The sequence below is a fragment of the Eucalyptus grandis genome, chromosome 10, assembly GCF_016545825.1.
Source record: "Eucalyptus grandis isolate ANBG69807.140 chromosome 10, ASM1654582v1, whole genome shotgun sequence".
Taxonomy (NCBI): domain Eukaryota; kingdom Viridiplantae; phylum Streptophyta; class Magnoliopsida; order Myrtales; family Myrtaceae; genus Eucalyptus; species Eucalyptus grandis.
In genome coordinates, this window is record NC_052621.1 from 12,252,273 (window position 1) to 12,271,975 (window position 19,703).

The window sequence follows — 19,703 nt, forward strand, 5'->3', positions numbered from 1 at the left end:
TACTTCCCCAATACTATTGCATTGCACTTGCCCTTCTCCTTTTCTTTATAAGGGAAGAGACAATTTGAGCTATCAATCTTGTGTCTTAAACCCTCTACAAATATTTGGATTGAGTCATTATTTTTCATCACCGTGATTTAAAGTTTCAAAATAGGCGAGCTCATCACAACAACCTACGAAAATGCTAGCAAAAGGATAATTAATGAGAAAGATATTTACATATGTAACATGTGAGCATTTTCGAATTCGTGAATTTTAAAGAAATAATGATATAAATGGTCTATTAACTTTGATTTGATATGTAATGTTGTCTTGGAAAATTTTAATTTATTTAATGTTATCTTTGAATTTTAACCCAATATACAATATCACCCTTAAAGATGTACTAAAAGTTCATGAATCACATTGAACAAATTAAAAGTTTAAAGGTAACATTACATATCGGGCTAAAATATAAAGACTATATTGGATAAATTAAAAATTCACGATACATAATAAAATGAAGTTAATGCATCCTTTATGTAATAATCTCAATTTTAAACTGTAACGTGAAGGTAGGTACAACCTTTCGGCTGAGGGCCCAAGAGTGCAAGTTCGGGAACCGAGTTTCGGGTCGGGCAAAACCCGATCGGCTCCACCTGAAGCTGCTCCAGTTTCGCGGAGGCAGCGACACTGTAGACAGTCGCAGCCGAGGAAGAAAATCGAACGGTAGCGCCGATCGCCGTCGCGAGGAAGAAGAAGACGAAGGAGCGGCGGCGGCGGAGGAAGACGGTGCAGCCGCCTCATGCCTCCTCCCATCGCAAAGTAGGAAAAGAAAAGAAGCTTCCTGATCAGCTGAGTGAGTAATCCGCCGATGTCGTCTCTCCATCGATCCTCGAGCGCTCCGTCCAAGAACGGCCTCCCCTCGCAGGAGCTCCTCGACGATCTCTGCAGGTGCTGTCCTCGATCGATCGTTCTCTTCTTCGTCGCCGGAGCTGTGCGCGCGTGCAGTCCCCTCGTGCCTCCTCGATTGTCGATTTTTCTTCTTTATTTTAGCTCGTCGCGAGAGCCTTCTAGGAGTCGACCTCGGGATCCGGAAGTAGGTTTGCACTGCTTTTTCTAGCGCGAGCGCTGCGAGAGCTCGTTTTGGTTGAGCTCGTTCGTCTGCAGTCGCGAGCGAGACTAGCGCTCGTTTCGATTTCGGAAGTGATGAGGAGTTCATACTTGGAGAGAAAAAAAATAAAATTGGAGTTCGGCTGCAAACGTGTTGGGATTTTGTAGGTGACTGAAATTTTTTTGTTCAAATCACCATGTACAGCTAGGAGCTGCAATTCTTTTGACAGAAATGGAACTGCTGAGTTGTAAATCAGGTCTCAAATTGAAAATTTTAGCCATGGATGTGGTTCTTTTCTAGAGATTCATTCCATCAAGCGAAAATGAAGAGATTAGTGAGTCTATCTATGATTTCAAATGTGCACAAGCAGTTTGGATTATTTCATCCAAGGCAGCTCCTTTACAGTTCTGATTAACCTGCACCTAATCCTTCCTTCTCCTAAAACAAGCTGCAGATATATGTACTTGAATGGACAGCATACGAGTAATCTACTCAGTAGCATAGTCGTGAACTGCTTATCGGTGAAGTCTTTTCCTGTTTTGCTGCCTCTGATTCTGTGTAAAATGCTTCTTTGCAGTCGATTTGTTCTGAATGTGCCCAAAGAAGACTTACAGTCATTTGAGAGAATTTTATTTCTCGTGGAATATGCCCATTGGTTCTATGAGGATAATTCAGTGGAGAAGAATCCGTCTCTGAAGTCATTGAGTTTGAAAGAGTTCACTGGTTTACGTATCCTACAAAACATTCATTGTTCATGCATATTTCACCTATCAAATCATGGCTGAGTCCATACTTCCTTTGCATGGAACAGTTGAAATTGCTTGCATGTCATTTGTGTGTACTAATACTGCCACTTGTTATCTAATGCGACAGTACAGGGATTAATTCTGCGTGACCATTAAGAATTCATATTCATTATTCCGGTTCAAGTAAGGAAGAAGCATGCAGATATCAAACAGGAACTTTCTGTGAATGACACTTGTTTGTCTTATTTTGGTTTTTCTCCACTCTTGCCCGATATAACTTGCAAATGGACTGCTAATTGTTCTCTATTGGTGCTTTTGCTGCTAAAGTATAAGCTAGATAAATTGACTCATTCTTATGGATGACGAAGCTTTAAGGGGTTCTTCATTTCAGACCAAATCTTTTTCAAGTGATTTTGTTAGGGAATAGGATCAAGGGGGACAAATGATCTTCTTGATGTTATACTGGCTTATTATGTCAGATTTTATTAGTGCTTGGGCCCAGATCATGAGATGGTAGTATGGGTGATATTGTTATCAAATCTATTAATAAAGGCCAGAATTGAAATTGTTTAATATCTCAAACTGCAAGTTCAGGCTTCATAAACTGTGAGGATTTAAGTTTCATTTCTCTCCCTATAGTAACAAATGAAGGCTCTTAGTGGCTCAAACTTGTGAAAGGCGTAGTAGAGATGTGACGGAACTCTTTTATGAAATCAAATGGCTTTACTTTTCTCTTTCACCTTCCTGTATGATGTCATAAAAATAGTTTAGAGTGGCTGCTTTCCTGATCTGGTGATATTTGGAATCTTAGATATGATAGAATGAGAATGGAGTATGAGCTTTTGAACTTGCTTCACATTAAGAATTTATTTAGATCTACTCATGAATTGGAATCTAATACGGAAGACTGAGTAAAACTAATGCCGGCCATTAGTTTAGCCATCCTTATTTTAATGTTTGTCAATGATATTGTTAGAAAATTTATAAACCACATTTTCATCTAATAGCTTAAGCTTTTAGAACAGTTGGTTGTGGCTTCACGAAAATCTTACATAGTATCAGAGCTGGAGGTTTGAGTTCGAATCTTTTCAAAGGTGCTCAAGTTAAATTTCCACACTTGTACTGGGCAAAAAGATTGGACTAAACATGAGGGGGAGTGTTAGAATATTTAAATAATAAATCACGCCTTCATTTAACAGTTTAAGCTTTTAGAATAGTTGGCAATGATCCCACAAAATCTACCAGGTCTCTATTGGGGAGAAGAGTTATACTGCCTTCTTAATGAGTTTTTATCAGTGAGTGACATAGTAGGCAAAATGCCTGAGTCAGATCTGTATTATCTGCCAAATTATAATTATTGATGAAGATAGAAGTTTATATTCCATGGTTAATGGTTATCTACAGCCAATCTTTTTAGATTCTGGGGCAGATAGTAATATTGCATAACATCTATAAGAGCTCTCTCTCTCTCTCTTGTGGATGCATGTCTGTCTGTGTGACTGATGCATATATGAGCTTTCAAACTCTGGCATTCCAACCGATTGTTCTCCTTAATTTGGCTAAGTTTTTAACAGCTGCGAAGTTTTGAGACCCTATGTTGCTCATATTGATGATATTTTCAAAGATTTTACTTCCTACAAGGTTCGAGTTCCTGTGACTGGTGCAATTATTTTGGATGAAACGTATGAACGGGTAATTTTCCCCTTTTAGTATTGTTATCTCTAGATGATTTACCTTCTCATACAATCATTATCTTGACCTTCCTGCCATGTTGCTCTAAGTTGTCATGATCTTAGTAGCAAGTTCGACGGGTGTGAATTACTATTTTACAAGGGGATTATGTTGGTAGGCAAGCGTATCTAATTGTCCGTTCTGTCAGTTCACAAGTCTCTATTTTTGCTGGTCCTCTTTCCTGAGGGCTTGGTCAGTAAATGATCCATGTTGGTGATATTTATGGACAGCGTAATTCATGATGTACAGTTACTTAGTATCTATTCTAATATGATCTTTTTCTATGACAGAAAGAAAGGAAAATAAGAATGTCAATGATTTTGATGTAACCAATGAAGTTATGATGACTAGTTCTAATATCTGGTATTAATGTAACATACCATGGGCTTCTAAGTTGAGGAATCTGTCTTTAGAGGAGCAGGAAAAAAAAAAAAGACCTTGTTAGTCAATTTCCAAAATGCCTGCATGATACAGCCTATCATTTTATTCGGCTTTGCTTTGGGATTACAAAAGAAGAGTTGTCCTTATACTGCTTGGTGGATGCTCAGAGAATGATCTTTTCCCTTTACCCCCTTTTTATTTTGTTATGTAATTTTATGAAATGTAAAGCTCTAACATTGTAAAACTGTTAAAAATAATCCTTGGCAGTGCTTGCTAGTGAAGGGATGGAAAGGAACAAGCTGGAGCTTTCCTCGTGGGAAAAAGAACAAAGACGAGGAAGATCATGCATGTGCCATTAGAGAAGTGAGCTTTTTTCCCTCTTCATCTTGAAGTTTTTTTCTCATTAATAGAGAAGTTCTTGAAAAATGCGGACTTGAATTGCAGTTAGGGATAGCCTAGGTGTGAGAAAGGGTTTGAAGCCCCACTTATTAAAGATATAGAGTACTATAATTCCCCTTTGTTTGAATCGTGAAAGACTAAAATACCATTCATATAGTGAAATGAATAGGATTTTGTTCTTCGTTTTACTTTCAGGAAAGTAAGAGGAAACATTTTCTCTGAATCTTGGGTTTGGCACATGGTGAATGAAGTTGGTTCTGTTTCAGCAAATATTTCTGTTTGTTTGTTACTTAGTGCTATTGTAAGTTATAACAATTCAGACATGATTTTGTTTTCATTTAGATACTTTAAGTTCATCAAAGTTCAATTAGCTGAGTTTGGGGATCTGTAATGGCTTTTCTCACTTCTAAGCCACAAGACATTGAAATGCTTTTGACTTGTTCTTTTTTATGGCTAACGCAGGTCCTAGAGGAAACAGGTTTTGATGTGTCAAACCTTCTCAATAAGGATGAGTATATTGAGAAGATATTTGGACAGCAGAGAGTGCGGCTGTATGTTATTGCAGGCGTGAAGGATGATACTGCTTTTGCTCCCCTTACTAAAAAAGAGATTAGTGTATGTCTTCTGTTTGGGCAATCAATTACCCGCTGGAATTTTGAATCTGCATTTGTTAGCATTTTACGTCATGTAGGATGGAGACCAAACAGTTTCATTCTTTTTAAGGAACAAATCAACACTGCTTTGTTGCTGAAGCTACAAACATGGCTATTTGTCCAGTTGTCCTCCTGAATAAAAGTTTAAATTGCAGTCTCCAACTTTATGAACTTGTGGTCCTGGTATTTCTGTTTTTGTAGCTTACGGATTTATTCATAGTCTAATTTGCCACGCTGAGTTAAAAGCATTATGCCCACTGTTGGCTATATCAAGTTTTGTATATAATTTATTGCTCCTGCTGTGATATTGGTTTAGATATGAGAAGGAGGAAGGCATTAAAGTTAAGTAAGGGACGGATGAACTCTAGTTGCGTGTAAATCACTTCTTTCATTTATTTGCAGGAAATTGCATGGCATCGCCTTGATGAGCTTCAGCCTGCAAATGATGCCGTTATATCTCGTAGTATAATTGGGCTCAAGCTATATATGGTGGCTCCCTTCTTGGGGTGCGTGCTTCAACACTTCATTTAATTTGGTCTCAACTGTGGAAATTGCATTTCTGAACTGTCCACATAATTATTTGTTGTTGCAGAGCTTTGAAGCACTGGATTTTGACACATCAGCCTCCTCCTACAAGATCTCATATACCTCTCAAAGGTTACTCTCCTTCTGAATTCTGCTAGTCTTGTGCATAATTGTTTCTGCTTTGTGATTTTTACATTCTTCCTCCCCCTTCATAATTTTTATGAAATTGAGACTGACCTTGAGTAAGACCCATTAAATGGGTGGGTTGGATAAAAAATGATCCGATCCATATGAGCCCATTTAATCCATTTCGACCCATATATTATGTAGTGTAAATCTAATGACCCATGCCCGACCCAACCCATATTATTAAAACCCATTAATATATAAGGAAAATCCACATCCTCTTTAAGCTTTATGCTAATTGGATAAAAACTTCAAATCAAATTAGAAAATAGTAAATAAAATAATTTTTTTTTAAAAACCTGTAAATAGAATCTGACCAATAAGATATATATTTATAAAGAACTTAGGGCTGATAAACCCATTTTGCAACCTGGACTTAATGAGCCCAATTTCATGTGGGTAGCTCTTTTATTTATAAATGGATTACAAATGATACAAGTTAGGATAAAAAATAAAAATAAAATTAAAAAAGGAAGAAAGCAGGGGAAACAATGAATTAAGAGAAGATTGATGTTTTTGTTGAAACAGAGATGTTCAGTTGAGACAAGTTAAGTGAAAATAATGTATTAAAGAATGTCTTGTGTTTTCTTTTCATCTAGGCCAAGCATCAATATATGCCAGTAGAGTGACTTGACCCTTTATTTCTCTTTAGATTAGATGGGAAAAAAAATGGTTCGGCGACTCTTTTGTTGATTTGACCATCAATTAACTTGTGAAGGGTATTCTTTTCATGTATTGGATTGTTTTGAATACAAAACAAATGGGAATCGATATTTTTAGGATAGTACTAAGTGTCCCATATTAAATTCATGTAGAAATCCTCATTCTCAGAGTTCAGGCTACTTCATTTGTTTTGGGTCTTAAATAAAAACATCTACTCTATACATTATTTCCATGTTTTAAATTCTTGCATATTAGATGAGGTAACTTGAATGCGGACAATCATTCCTTTGATTTAACCCACAAGGATGGCACAAGGGAAAGTGGAAGATGAGCCTGTGCTTTGTATGTTGTTGGCTTTTCAGGGTCATGGTTTCCCAATCTCTTGTAATAGGGAAATCCTTTTTGATTTTAGTTTTCATCAGATTCCAGGTTTCCGACCTACATTTGTCTTTGTTACAATATTGCATTTTACATGTCACCTTCCCTTGACAGCAGAGGTGGCCGAGCAAATTATTCTTTTTATCCACTATCTTGGCAGTCACACAGAAGAACTTTGGTGAAACATTTGTCTTCTTTCTTTAAACTGCATTGCGCGCTAGCATGAAATGAACCTCAATCTGATTGTTCTGATGGTTATCACTTCTGTTCTTGCCATCATCCTTCTTATCTGGATATGACTTTCGTATGATGAGTCATTCAGTGCCTGTGGCTTTTACTAGATGAGTTATGTGTCTGCTAATTTCTCTGGGCTGCGCTTCTAATGGGGTGGCCTATCTTTTTCCAGGAATTTGTATCTGGAAGGCAAAGAGTGGTTCTACGGGAAGTAGCTCCACAATTTCAGAGCCTCAGTCGAGTAAATCTGCATCTAATGTTCAGTCTTCTAACTCAGGCCCTGGGAAAAGTTTCCGATACTTCAGATTTGATACTGCGGCAATTTTAAGAGCTATGGAAGCTGGCTTCTCTTCTTGAGAAAAAAAAAGGCCTCTTTTCGACATTGTCGCGTCACCTTAGGGCTTGTTCTCGCTTCTTAACCCTTTCATGATCTGTTTAGTGTACATTGGTGTTGTCGTGGCGTGATGTTTGTCAGAGTGTTAGTGATGTATGTGTCTTGTACAGCTAGCATTTGTGTAAAGGCATCGATGTTTCTGATTTTCCTCTTCTGCTGTTCATTTTAGGGGTGTACAAAATGAATTGCTGAAATCGGGCATTGTTCGGACCGGCCGGTTTGGTCTAGTTTTTGGAAGTGTTGGTCTCATTCTCGATTCCTAAAAGTGGAACTAATATCTGGGTGATCCGGACTTGACTGACTAAATATACTTTTATTTTATTTTATTAATTCTTTAAAAAATTAATAAAATGTGAACTAAAATGTGAAAAAATGTAATGGGAAAAAAGTGGTAGGAAAAAATAAATAACCGGTTTCATTGAACTGGACTGACCGGAATCGGACCATATCGGATCGTGTTCAGTTTAGTATACATTGGTATTGTCATGGTCATATTCTCATACTTATGTGCCAAATCCTAACGAGAAGAGGATTGGATCGCCGTTCAGTTTGTATAGTCTCTCGCGCTTGGATCGGCATTTCAATCTGAACATGAATGCAGTCCTGTGTCCATGGGCCTGCTAATACCCCAAAGGAAGCCAGAGGTACGCGTGAAGATCGCAAAGGGTTCGCATATTGTCCAAGAGCCGATTCTGGAATCATGTTTATTCGCAATTTTGTTACTGCTCGATCATTCTATTGGGAGACGACGAGTGTTCTAAAGTCCGGTGTTTCCTTTGTTAGTTGACTTTTCTTCACATGAAGTGAAAGGGAATGCCATATGCAGAAGAAACGTGGGATAATTGTCCAAAAAGGTATTAAATCTACCGTACGACCGTCAATTCAATATTCAACTTTTCAATTTGGCAAATCAAGTCCTAAAATCTTTTGACAATTTTGAATATAGTCGTTCCCGTCAATGTTGGCTGGATATTGTGACTAGACAATGTTAACAAATCTTTTTTCAAATTGCCAACTGTGCCGTTGGGGCAGGTCATTGTCCATGGGGACCATCTTCAATAGACCTTTTATTCCACATGACCGTTGCATTACACTTACGTACAAACACTAATACCGTGGTCCAAAAATTTGAGATTGGTTGGCGTTGCTGGTTCAACCTTTTATTCCACGTGACCATTGCATTACACTTACGTACAAACCCTAAAACCGTGGTCCAAAACTCTAAGATTGGTAGGGGTCGCTGGTTCAATAATGGCGAGTCTCTGCACGCAGAGAAGAGAATCATAGAATTCAAAGATAACGTTGGCCTACCGCCCGACATCGACAGGTCCATTTTACACACCATGAAGGTCTCTTTTCCGAACGTTATCACGAGCGCTGATTTGGGGTTTTGAGCCCCAGCGCTTTAATATCATTTCCAGAGGTCTTGGTCTTCTGGCTGTAGCATTACGTACCCTTTGTGGAGGTTGTTTCCAATCAACACAGGTCATCTGTGCCTTTCCATTAATGTGATGGATTATTAGACCGCGTTCTTTATTTTAACGTGTGAGCAACGGCATACTTTGTTCCCGAACTCTGTTTTTTATTTTACCCTCTTAGTATTTTTACATTGTAGAGATCCTGAGACCTTAACGAGGCCTCATATGAAGCATTTAACGCCATGCTAAGAACGGACAACCCCCTACCTATCCATGTTTAGAGAATCATTCGCCATCATTCCATCCACCTCGTTTTGCAAGCTTGAGATGCATACAAAAGGGAACGTGAATTGCGGCTACGAGCTGCCAAGTGTGCGGCAGGAAAATGGCGACGAAGCAAAGTTGGAAAAGAGCTGGTGAAGGAGCCAAATTTAACCACGTGAAAATTGAATAAAGAAAGGAGAGAGAGATAGAGAGAGAGAGAGAGAGAGAGAGAAGAAGCTGCGATTTGCATTGCGTGGATTATTCTGTCGGTTTGGAGGAATTGGGTCTATGGGCGGCGGATGGTGGTGGTCGGTTCGGCGGTCGCCGTGACAGCCACCGCAAAAGTTAAAAGTGGGCAGTACTAAGTACTGTCGGCTCGCATGATAATTGAATAGAAAAAAATGAGTGTCTCCAATACGTCCCTGTAAATCTATGGACTAGGTAGGTACTCTCTTCCAAGATTGGAAGAAAAGAGAATAAATAAATGAATGATTATCAAGACAACGGTTATAAAATGACTGTGATGACATTAGACACACACACACACACACACACATATAGACACACACATATAACTTTATACAGGTTTGCCAAATTAATGTGTTATTTAAACTCTGTAAACAGAAAATTAAAAATTAAAAAAGATGGAAGTGTAAGGGGTGATCTCATTTTTGATCCTATAACTTCCGTAAATAGTGTAAAATTGTGTCTCTTAATTATGCAATGAAGTTCCATAAGTCTATTATTCGATGTAGTCCTCCAATTACCAAAGATTTGGAAATTCCAATTGACAATGTTTTGTTCTTCCTCAGATTTCATAACTTGTTGCTTTATCAACTTATTTGCCTTGTTATGTGAATTTTTCAAGTTGGCTACACATCAGTACTTACTTTGCATTGTAAGACTGTGTGTATTCATAGAATATGTATACCATGGACTTGCTATACCATGGACTCGCTCAATCTCAAAATAAAAGTCATGATGTGTCTTAGTAACATGAACATTTGTCGTGTGTATACTTGATGGGTTTTGTAAATATCTCGCATCATATGATTGACAATCTTTAGTCATTTACAGCTAAATTAATAAGCACCTTGTACAAAATCACGGGTGAAATCTTCAGGATGGCAAGCTCATCCGTCTTTGTGTGTCGGCCTATAGCTAAAACCCAACTAAGTAATACAAAGTACACTCCGTTAGTGCATCCCTATCTTCGAATTTTGCTCTTACAAACGTAACTTACAAATCATGATGGAAAGCACTAGTCATGCTCACACAGGGATACGATCTTCCGGGTACAGTGCCAGGCAATCATTGGGGGGCGAATCCACAAAAATCTGCACAAGGCGTCGGGAGAACTTTCTAGTGATTGGTATTGAGAAAAGCATGAATGATTACCCACACTAATCCGACGCAGCGTTTGAACATGAGATTCGAGATCTCCTCTCGGATCCTTGTACGTGGACTAGCTACATTTTCAGCTTAGACGCCATCCTCATGATCGTTAAAACAAGCACAAGAGATAGCTAAAACCTGAAGGAGGGTAGATATTTAGGGGAGTGAATGAGTATTCTTACTTACAAAGTGGAGAACTTTCTCTCGTGGTTTTCATGAGTGGTACTGTATATTATAAGATAGAGATGTTCATATTCTCATCTTGTTTTTATTTATTTATTTTTTAGTTGGGCAGATACTGATATTCTTATTCTTATGATTATTCAATAAGATACTAGGACAAACAAGATGAGGTCAAGCCCAGATTGTGCTGCTGGCTATGCTCTTCATGTGATTGAGGATGTGGCTGAGGTCTCTCTTTGCTGGCTGGCCGACCAAATTGACTCATCGTTGGTCGCCATTTTCTTTTCACGGGACCTACTCTTGTTCTTTTGCCTTCACAGAGAGAGAGAGAGATAGAGAGAGAGAGAGAGAGAGAGAGAGAGAGAGAGAGAGAGAGAGAGGGTGGGTTTGGCTTTGGTTTGGCCTTATTAGAATGCTAATTAATACATTAGAATGCTAATTAATACAGATGGTCACTGTTAGCATTTGAACTTTAACTTGTCCGTTGGCCTTGACTATGCGGGGCAATGGGGGCAGTTCAACAACCATCCTCATCCCCATTATGGCTTGTGATCTGATGACATCGCCCCAGTTCACGAGAGTCCTTTTCTATGTAAAAAAAGCATGAATTCTTATGATTTCGGCAGATCTTTTGGCAATTTGGTGTGGAGTAAAAAGATCATGGCCAATTCATGCATGTGGAGGAAAGTGGGAATTCTTTAATATGAACCTAGATTCTATATCGAATTCATAGCATACTTGCCACTCATTATTGGCAGATCTAGCGGCTACACAGATAATGCACCGAAGGCTATGGCACTAGGGTTTGCAAGGAAGGCGAAAAAGAAAGGCTATTGTAATGAGTAGCCAAGTTGAAATGCCAGCATGTGTGCTCCACCGTAGATGATTGGAGCGAAGGGTTTACGATTTATAAAGAAGTATAAACCCTACTCGTCTTGCATATTAATATAGGTTTTATTCGGTTACTTAATAATAATATGAGAGTAATTGGGCTCTATTTGTTTTGTAAAAAATGAATTATTTGAAAAATATTTTCTTAAAAATAACCGCTTGAAATAATTTGTCAAAGAGAAGTGTTTTGATTATCGATAACAATTTATATCTAAACACTTTTCTTGAAAGGTGAAATTTTTTCATTTATTTATTTTTGTAAGCAATATAAGTGATTGTTCTTAGAAAATAATTTTTTAAATTATTCATTTTTCGAGAAATAAATGTAACTTTTATCTAGAAAGAATAAGAACACTAGAAGATCTCTAGCAGAAAGAAAGGTTTACGTAAAGCTTTGTTCAAGAAGAGAGGAAAGTGGAGTTTAACAAAATCATGAAGGCAGAAATCAGAAGAAATAGAGATGAAGTCCAAGAATGCTGACTTCTAGACTTAATTTGGTCGCGAGAAGCTAACGTTTGTTTGCTTTAACTTTTAAGACAATCAAATCACTGACAATTTAAATCATTTTTTTTTTTTTGCAACGGTTATAAAATGACTGATGACATTAGACACACACACATATAACTTTATACAGGTTTGCAAAATTAATGTGTTATTTAAACTCTGTAAACAGAAAATTAAAAATTAAAAAAGATGGAAGTGAAAGGGGTGATCTCATTTTTGAGCCTATAACTTCCGTAAATAGTGTAAAATAGTGTCTCTTAATTATGCAATGAAGTCCCATAAGTCTATTATTCGATGTAATCCTCCAATTACCAAAGATTTGAAAATTCCAATCAAACTGACAATGTTTTGTTCTTCCTCAGATTTCATAGCTTGTTGCTTTATCAACTTGTTTGCCTTGTTATGTAAATTTTTCAAATTGGCTACACATCAGTACTTACTTTGCCTTGTAAGACGGTGTGTATTCATAGAAGATGTATACACGAATTTAGTCCCCGCTTTCATTGAAATTTTTATGTCCAGTCACTGAAAGACTCCCGTCGAATGATAAAATTGCGGTATTTGATTGCACAAAATTAATGGTTAATAGACTTGATCATGCATTTCATGCACGTTGCAGGCAAAAAGATGGAATTATCCTGAAAGAAAAAAGGGAAGAAAAGAGCAAAAGAGGTCGGACTACATAATCACTTTATTTCCTTTCATCATGATATGTGGAAGCTCACCGCAAAATGCAAATCACATGGACAAGTTGCCGAGTGCTAAAAGCTTTGCTTACACAACACTTCAGCTTCAACCTCTTTATGTACAGAAAGTCTTCCCTTGTAATCAATACCACCTCCCTCCCTCCCTCCCTCCCTCCCTCTTTTTGTCGGTGAATTTTTGGAGCCATTGAATCTGAACAGATTAGCAATGAACGATGATGATGATAAAGGTAGGCATCAAAGTGATGTCATTTACACTATTTCCACTTTCACCTCGCACTCTCTGTCCTTTTATTTACTTTTCTTCTGGGGGTGGCTGTGGCCGGTCCCTCCTCTCCCAACGTTCAGTTCCGCCAAGCCCTCTTCAGCCACCCATTCTGCCACGTCTCGTCTCGTCTCGTCTCGTCCTTTCCCCCAACGAAAAGTCAGGAAATTTCAAAACGCAACTCCTGAAAGAGCGTACCCAAGAAGGAATATGAAGTTCCATGTGGATCTTTGTTAGCGATTGTCTCGATGATACTGTGTGCCTTTGGAAATTTTTTACCAAGCGATTTTCCAAGCCATTTTAACTCCACTAAAATCGCTTGAGTGAAAATTGTGGTGTTTGACAAAATTTTTTGGACCATAATATGTCTAAGAAAGCGATTTCCCTCGGTTACTAAAAACTATTTTATCATTGCCAAATTATAAAAACATATCCGTAATTCCAAATTACCCTCTTTATCATAGAGAGAGAGAGCACAGTGGTAGGCTGGTAGCGGCCTTGCTTGCCACCGTGGTAGGGCAAGTGGTTCCTTGGATCACACAACCTCGGCGTTGCTTTGTCTGGATTGAATAAGTTGCTCACCTGTGGCATTTGACTCGAGTGAGATAGGAGATAGATCCCATTCGGGTCACTGGACCCTAAGTGGTCGTGCAACCCAAGTGAGATCTCGTTTGGGTCACTAACATCCTAGGCAAGCTCACCGGGGGCCACTCGATCACAATATTGCCTCATCTGAGTCTTGCAATCTGTAGTAATGAGCTTATCCCCTCTTTGTTAGATGATATTTTACTGACAAATTTTGTTTCATAATTTTTTTTTCTCATTTAGAAAATTGTTTTGTAGCGTCCATTTTACACATGACAAATAATTTGCTTTCAATGGAAACTTTTTGACTTAAAGTCTTTGTCTCGTTGCAAAGTCTTGCCTTTAAAACAATTGCACATGATGATATGAAATAAGTTAATGTATCGAAAAATTCAATTTTTTTTTAATCAGCTGCTGCTAAAGGATCATTGTCACAAGTAACTCAATTTTTCTAATCTTATAAGATGATAATTAAAAAGTATGTTTAGAAAATATTGTTTGTTTCCTAAACAAAGAAGCTCATCTTAATAACTCCCACGTCCATTAAAAATCTTAATAATTGGATTGACCAGCCATAATCCGAGTAGGTAACCCAAAGAATAATTTAGTTTGCTCTTGTATTGTATAGGAAAATAATATTTCATTTTAATTTTTGATAGGAGGCTTTCTTACCATGTTTAGCCACCTAACAGGTCTCCTATGAACACCGACATTAAGACTTCTCGATTGAAAAGCAAAAATTATTGGGTGAGCACCCTTTTTCAAAGGGGGTAGCACCACCGTCTCGGCTCTTCACTAAAGTTATAATTTCTTTAATATTTATACATAATTCAAAACCACTTTCTTTCTTCTTTCTTCTTTTTTAATTTTCTTTTAATTTTTTTTTACACTATATTGGAACCATTGCATCCCGGTACACGACACTCCGGTTGGAGAGACTACCTGGGGAATTCCTTCTGGAGAAAATACAAGAGCAAGTTCCGCAGTTCCTGGGTAAAAGGGTCCACGCGAAGATCGTCATCAAACTGTGGAATGCGATTGAGAAATGGTTTTTCATCATTTAATGGGACAGTTCAAGAGTCTACGACATTGACACAAGCCAAACCACGTGAAAGGTCGTTCTAGGCTTAGTCCTTGGCTCTCTCTGCACTGGCCATTTGGCCACTACTTTCAAGCGCTACTGCTGATGATCAGTGTAGTGTCGGGCAAAGAGTGCAGATCGAGGAGTTGAGATTGGCCTATCATTCATCATCATCAATACGAAGCAGCGACCAACTCCACACGGTTTCCCACGCCTTCCTCCAAAACCTGTGATTCGTCAGTGAGTCTTTGCTCCGTTCGAGTGACTCACCGTGAATCGCTCCACGGTTCTTAGAACATGTAAATAAAGAGTTTTTGTCAGCATTTGAGAGCATGCAACATGCTTCCTCTTTTTAGTAAATTTCTCTCCACCAACCAGAGCTTCATTTACCCAATTACTATTCCTGGCTCTTTTCTTGGATACTCGCTGCGTGCAAATGAGGGTGTACCTCAGACAAGAATCGCACATGATAGAGGTAGTTTTGATTGTCTCTCAGGCACAAGAGTTTTTCGCTCCCCTAAAATAATCATCGTATGCAAAACATTACTATTTTTAAAGGGAAAAGAAATTAAAAAAATCCATGTTGCTTGCAATTATTGATTGATTTACAGGCGCATATTATCTAAACGTTGTTTTCAAAACTGTAAATTTTTTACTGGTATAAGTCAATGTATGTAGCTTTTTCACTAATTGACAACACTCGATTCATTGTTTGCCCGAAAGTAATAAATGTGTTGGTTATTTTGGAAACCATTTTTACAATATGATTAATGCCTTGGTATTTCTAATCATGTTAACGGGAGATTTTGGACATTTGTGAAGTTTATTTTATATGAAAAAAAATCGATGTCAAAAATATTAATTACACATAAAGGAGAACCCATTTATTATTGAGCTCTTTTTCTATAGATATTAGCTAAAGATATTAGCTAAAGAACCGAAATTTTTTGTCTTTAATTATAAACTAAAAAACCGAATCGGAATCTCTGCTATAAGCAAGTCTAATAGATGGAAAGGTTATGAGACTCGATCCTAAGCCGGCTTTTCATTTCTTTCCGGTCTTTTCTAATGACTCGATCCTATTACCGGTCTTCTAATGACTCGGGCAATTAGGAATTTCAAGCTGATTCAAAGGATCAAGATCACAGGAGTCGGTCTTCTAACATCGCGGGCAATTAGGAATTTTGAGCTTTAGTAGTGCTGTCTAATGACTTGGAGGATCAAGATCACCGGAGTCAGTTCTTTTAACGTCGCGGGCAATCAGGAATTTTAAGCTTAGTGGTAGTGCTGCCTAATGACTTAGAGGATCAAGATCCCAGGAGTCCCAATGAACACAAGAGAGTCCAGTAAACAGAAAAGAACAAAGCAAGAAAGAGAGAGAGACCTGCAACTGTGAGGTCGAGAATGAAAGAGTTGGGGAAGGAGGGAGAGAGAGGTGATGATGATGGGTGGGAGGTCGCGTGGGGAAGTCAGTCAGCAGGGGTCGGTGCGGGAAAGCGAAACGCAACGAAAAGATTGTCGATTGGCGTTTTCAGGGGGGCGCAATTTGCAGTAAAATACACTTCACGGGATCAACATTCACAAAAAAGAGCAATCCCCTTTTGCCCGAAAAACGTGGTACACAAACCCAAAAAGTAAATAATCTCAAATTTAGATAGTTTGATTGTTTTTATTGTTATTATTATAACGTTTTTGGGATGCACGGTCAAATGAATCTACAAACTGTTCTAAATGTAATGACAACATTGGCATACGACAATGCAAAGGAGAAATATATCATGACTAGACTTAAAGAATCAAGTGTTTCATATATAAAGACAAAATTGAATAATTCTACGAGATTATAAAAGGGAGTGGCATCAAAGATTGATTTTATATTATGACTAAACTTTTTTAAGTATTCAACATCATTTGTTATTTTACTTGACTAATAATTTAAAAAAAAATTGCTCAAAAATAATACAAAGGAAAAAAAAAACTCTAAACCACCCTGTCATCAACGTCTCTTCACGATGCATATATAACCCCCCTTCCTCCCATAGATACCTTCACTTCCCACAGACAAGTGGACAAGAGAAAACTCTCTCTCTCTCTCTCTCTCTGCGATTCGCCAAGAACACCAGCATGACGAAGCACGCGGCGGAGCACGGCTCGTTCTCGGCCAAGGACTACCAAGACCCCCCGCCGGCGCCGCTGATCGACCCGGTGGAGCTGGGCAAGTGGTCGTTCTACAGGGCCCTCATCGCCGAGTTCATCGCCACCCTCCTCTTCCTCTACATCACCGTGCTGACCGTGATCGGTTACAAGAGCCAGACCGACGACAAGAAGCCCGGCACCGACGCCTGCGGCGGCGTCGGCATCCTCGGCATCGCCTGGGCCTTCGGCGGCATGATCTTCGTCCTCGTCTACTGCACCGCCGGCATCTCAGGTGATCCATCGCTCTATTCCTTTTCTTACCCGCCCATCATATTTCAACCTTCTTCCGAATCAACTGATCAGTTTCTTCGGCATCTCTATCTTGATTCGATCGATGAACGGGTTAGGTGGTCACATCAACCCGGCGGTGACATTCGGGCTGTTCCTGGCGCGGAAGGTGTCGCTGGTGCGGGCCATAATGTACATGGTGGCTCAGTGCCTGGGGGCCATCTGTGGAGTCGGCCTGGTGAAGCTCTTCCAGAAGTCGTACTACGAGCAGTACGGCGGCGGGGCCAACATGCTCGCCGAGGGGTACAAGACCCGCGTCGGGCTGGGCGCGGAGATCATCGGCACGTTCGTGCTAGTCTACACCGTCTTCTCGGCCACCGACCCCAAGAGGAGCGCCAGAGACTCCCATGTTCCGGTAATGGATGATATACGCTACACGCACGTTTCCTTAATCTTTCTCTCTAGGGTTGGCGTCGTAATTGCTATGCTACGCATCACTAACAAGAGTTGGCCACGATTTCAGATTTAGAAAAATAATTTGTACATTCCTGCAACATACAATACTCTCTCATCGGAGTAGTTTAGGTGAAGAGATGAGAAAGGTATCCCTAACTATTTCACTTTTAAGAAGAATTACAAAATATATTATGCTATTGGCGGTACGTTTGTACTCGATAATTGTTAAAGTGCTAAGTTTTTTGTATCTAAGCTGCCGACGGAAGCCTCGGATAGCACTTCTTTTTTTTTTTTTTTTTGGGGGGGGTCAGTCGGATAGCACTCTATTTGCTCAATAATTCATATTTGTGACAATGAAATATGATCGTTTCTCCTCAAGCGATAAATAATTGGTTGCAAATTATCTTTTCTCGCGAAGAGGTGAATGAGCAAGAAAATAATTCATGTACGAGAGAAAGCCAGTAGATTTCATTTCTTATAGCTAGCAAGCACAAGCATGAGCAAGTATTAGCATAAAAAAGAGAAGACAAAATTTTAATATACGGGAACGGAGGGATATGTGTTTAGAGATGCGAATTGGTCTAAGAAAGAAAATTTAAACGGTTGTTAGGTAAAAGTGATTTTAAGTCTAATCTCAAAAATAAGATATATGTGATACACGTTGACAATTAGTCTGATGACCTAAGTTACGGATTTGTCTATCTTGCTTATTTTAATTATACATTTTTGCAAAGGATATGCTCATTTCAAAGGAATTATAGGGAAAAGTTTGAAGTTGAATCTTGCAGGGGTATGGTAAATGAAAAAAAGTCGATTTTTTTTGGTGATACCGACAAGAACAACTTTCTTTTTTTCCTCTTTTCTTTATTATTCTTCTTTCTAGTCACTTTTTTGCGGTAATACTTATTACGTGAGTCACGCATGAACCGATGCATTATCACTGCTCAGTTCCATTCTCGTGGAAACCATGTGATATCCACTGGGTGAGTGGACGAGAATCCCCAGCGGTCGCTGCGTCTGCAGTGAAAATTGGGTAGTGCCCGATTCTCGTGTTGTGGACGTTAAGAGAGCTTTTCTAGTGCAAAGAATCACCTAAGTTTTGTCCTCTTCTTTTGAAAAAGCATGTCGTGCCCTTTCCTTTCGCTGGCAAATTGACCTGCCTTTTTGACGTCTTTCGTGACTAGGAACAGTGGTTTCTTTCAGCTCTCGCCATTTCTTTTATGCTAGTAACTTAACTTTGTAGGGCAAAGGTTGTCGTTTTCCATGTGGGCAGAGTGAGAGGGAACTTTTTGATTCGTCACATCTTCCCATGTCGAATATGGCATCTTCTTACAAGTGTTTTCCCCCTTAATTGATTGACCTTGTTCCGTGGAACGGACGGCATTACATAACAATCCTAACATTGTCCCGAACACGATCGATTGTTTCTCATGATGCGTGTCTTTTGTTTGGGATGAATCTTGGCCAAAAGGTTTTGGCTCCTCTGCCAATTGGATTTGCGGTGTTCATGGTTCACTTGGCCACCATTCCCATCACCGGAACCGGCATCAACCCAGCGAGGAGTCTCGGCGCTGCTGTTATCTACAACAAGGATAAGGCCTGGGATGATCAGGTTGATTAATTCATTGCTCTGTTACCCCTTTCTTTTATTTTTCAGAATGACAGAAAAAAAGATGTACTAGTTTTTCCCCCATTTCACTACAGTTTCCTGATAATGTCGTTTTGTGTTTTCGGTTCAGTGGATCTTCTGGGTAGGACCATTCATTGGGGCAGCCATTGCAGCTTTCTACCACCAGTTCATACTGAGGGCAGGAGCAGTTAAAGCTCTTGGATCATTCAGGAGCAACCCTTAGTCTATTTTCACAGCTTGTTACTGCCCTTCTCCTTCTATTTTGTTCTCTCATGAGGGAAAACAAAAAAGACAAAAGAGAGGGGGAAAGAGAGAGAGAGAGGAGAGAGAGAAGAGACTTGGAAGGAGATTGTGATAAAGTCACATGGTGGTGGGGGGATTTTCTTTAATCATAAACTGTAGAGAGATGGAAAATCCTTTGTGTTATGGTGCGAGGGGGGGCCGTATGTAACTGTGTCTTTGTTCTTTGTATGCTGTGCACTACATTCATATGTGAATTCTCTCTTCTGTTTCGTTGCTA

General features: G+C 39.1%; 2 protein-coding genes across 3 annotated transcripts; both read left to right on the forward strand.

Moving 5' to 3' along the window:
* Positions 1-574: 574 nt before the first annotated feature.
* Positions 575-7,632, forward strand: LOC104421790 (mRNA-decapping enzyme subunit 2). The gene is made up of 8 exons (XM_010033893.3): positions 575-933; positions 1,671-1,822; positions 3,404-3,531; positions 4,219-4,314; positions 4,813-4,965; positions 5,406-5,509; positions 5,596-5,660; positions 7,162-7,632. Exons 1-8 carry the CDS (start codon positions 854-856, stop codon positions 7,344-7,346), a joined length of 963 nt encoding a protein of 320 aa, XP_010032195.1. The 5' UTR covers positions 575-853; the 3' UTR covers positions 7,347-7,632.
* On the forward strand, positions 3,296-19,703 carry LOC104421792 (aquaporin PIP2-1). 2 transcript variants are annotated; one of them, XM_039303938.1, is made up of 5 exons: positions 3,296-3,311; positions 16,754-17,101; positions 17,217-17,512; positions 19,025-19,165; positions 19,293-19,680. In XM_039303938.1, exons 2-5 carry the CDS (start codon positions 16,798-16,800, stop codon positions 19,404-19,406), a joined length of 855 nt encoding a protein of 284 aa, XP_039159872.1. In that variant the 5' UTR covers positions 3,296-3,311; positions 16,754-16,797; the 3' UTR covers positions 19,407-19,680. The 2 variants fall into 2 exon arrangements, with proteins under 2 accessions (XP_039159872.1, XP_010032196.1); XM_010033894.3 differs by lacking the exon at positions 3,296-3,311 and having other exon boundaries at positions 16,747-17,101; positions 19,293-19,703.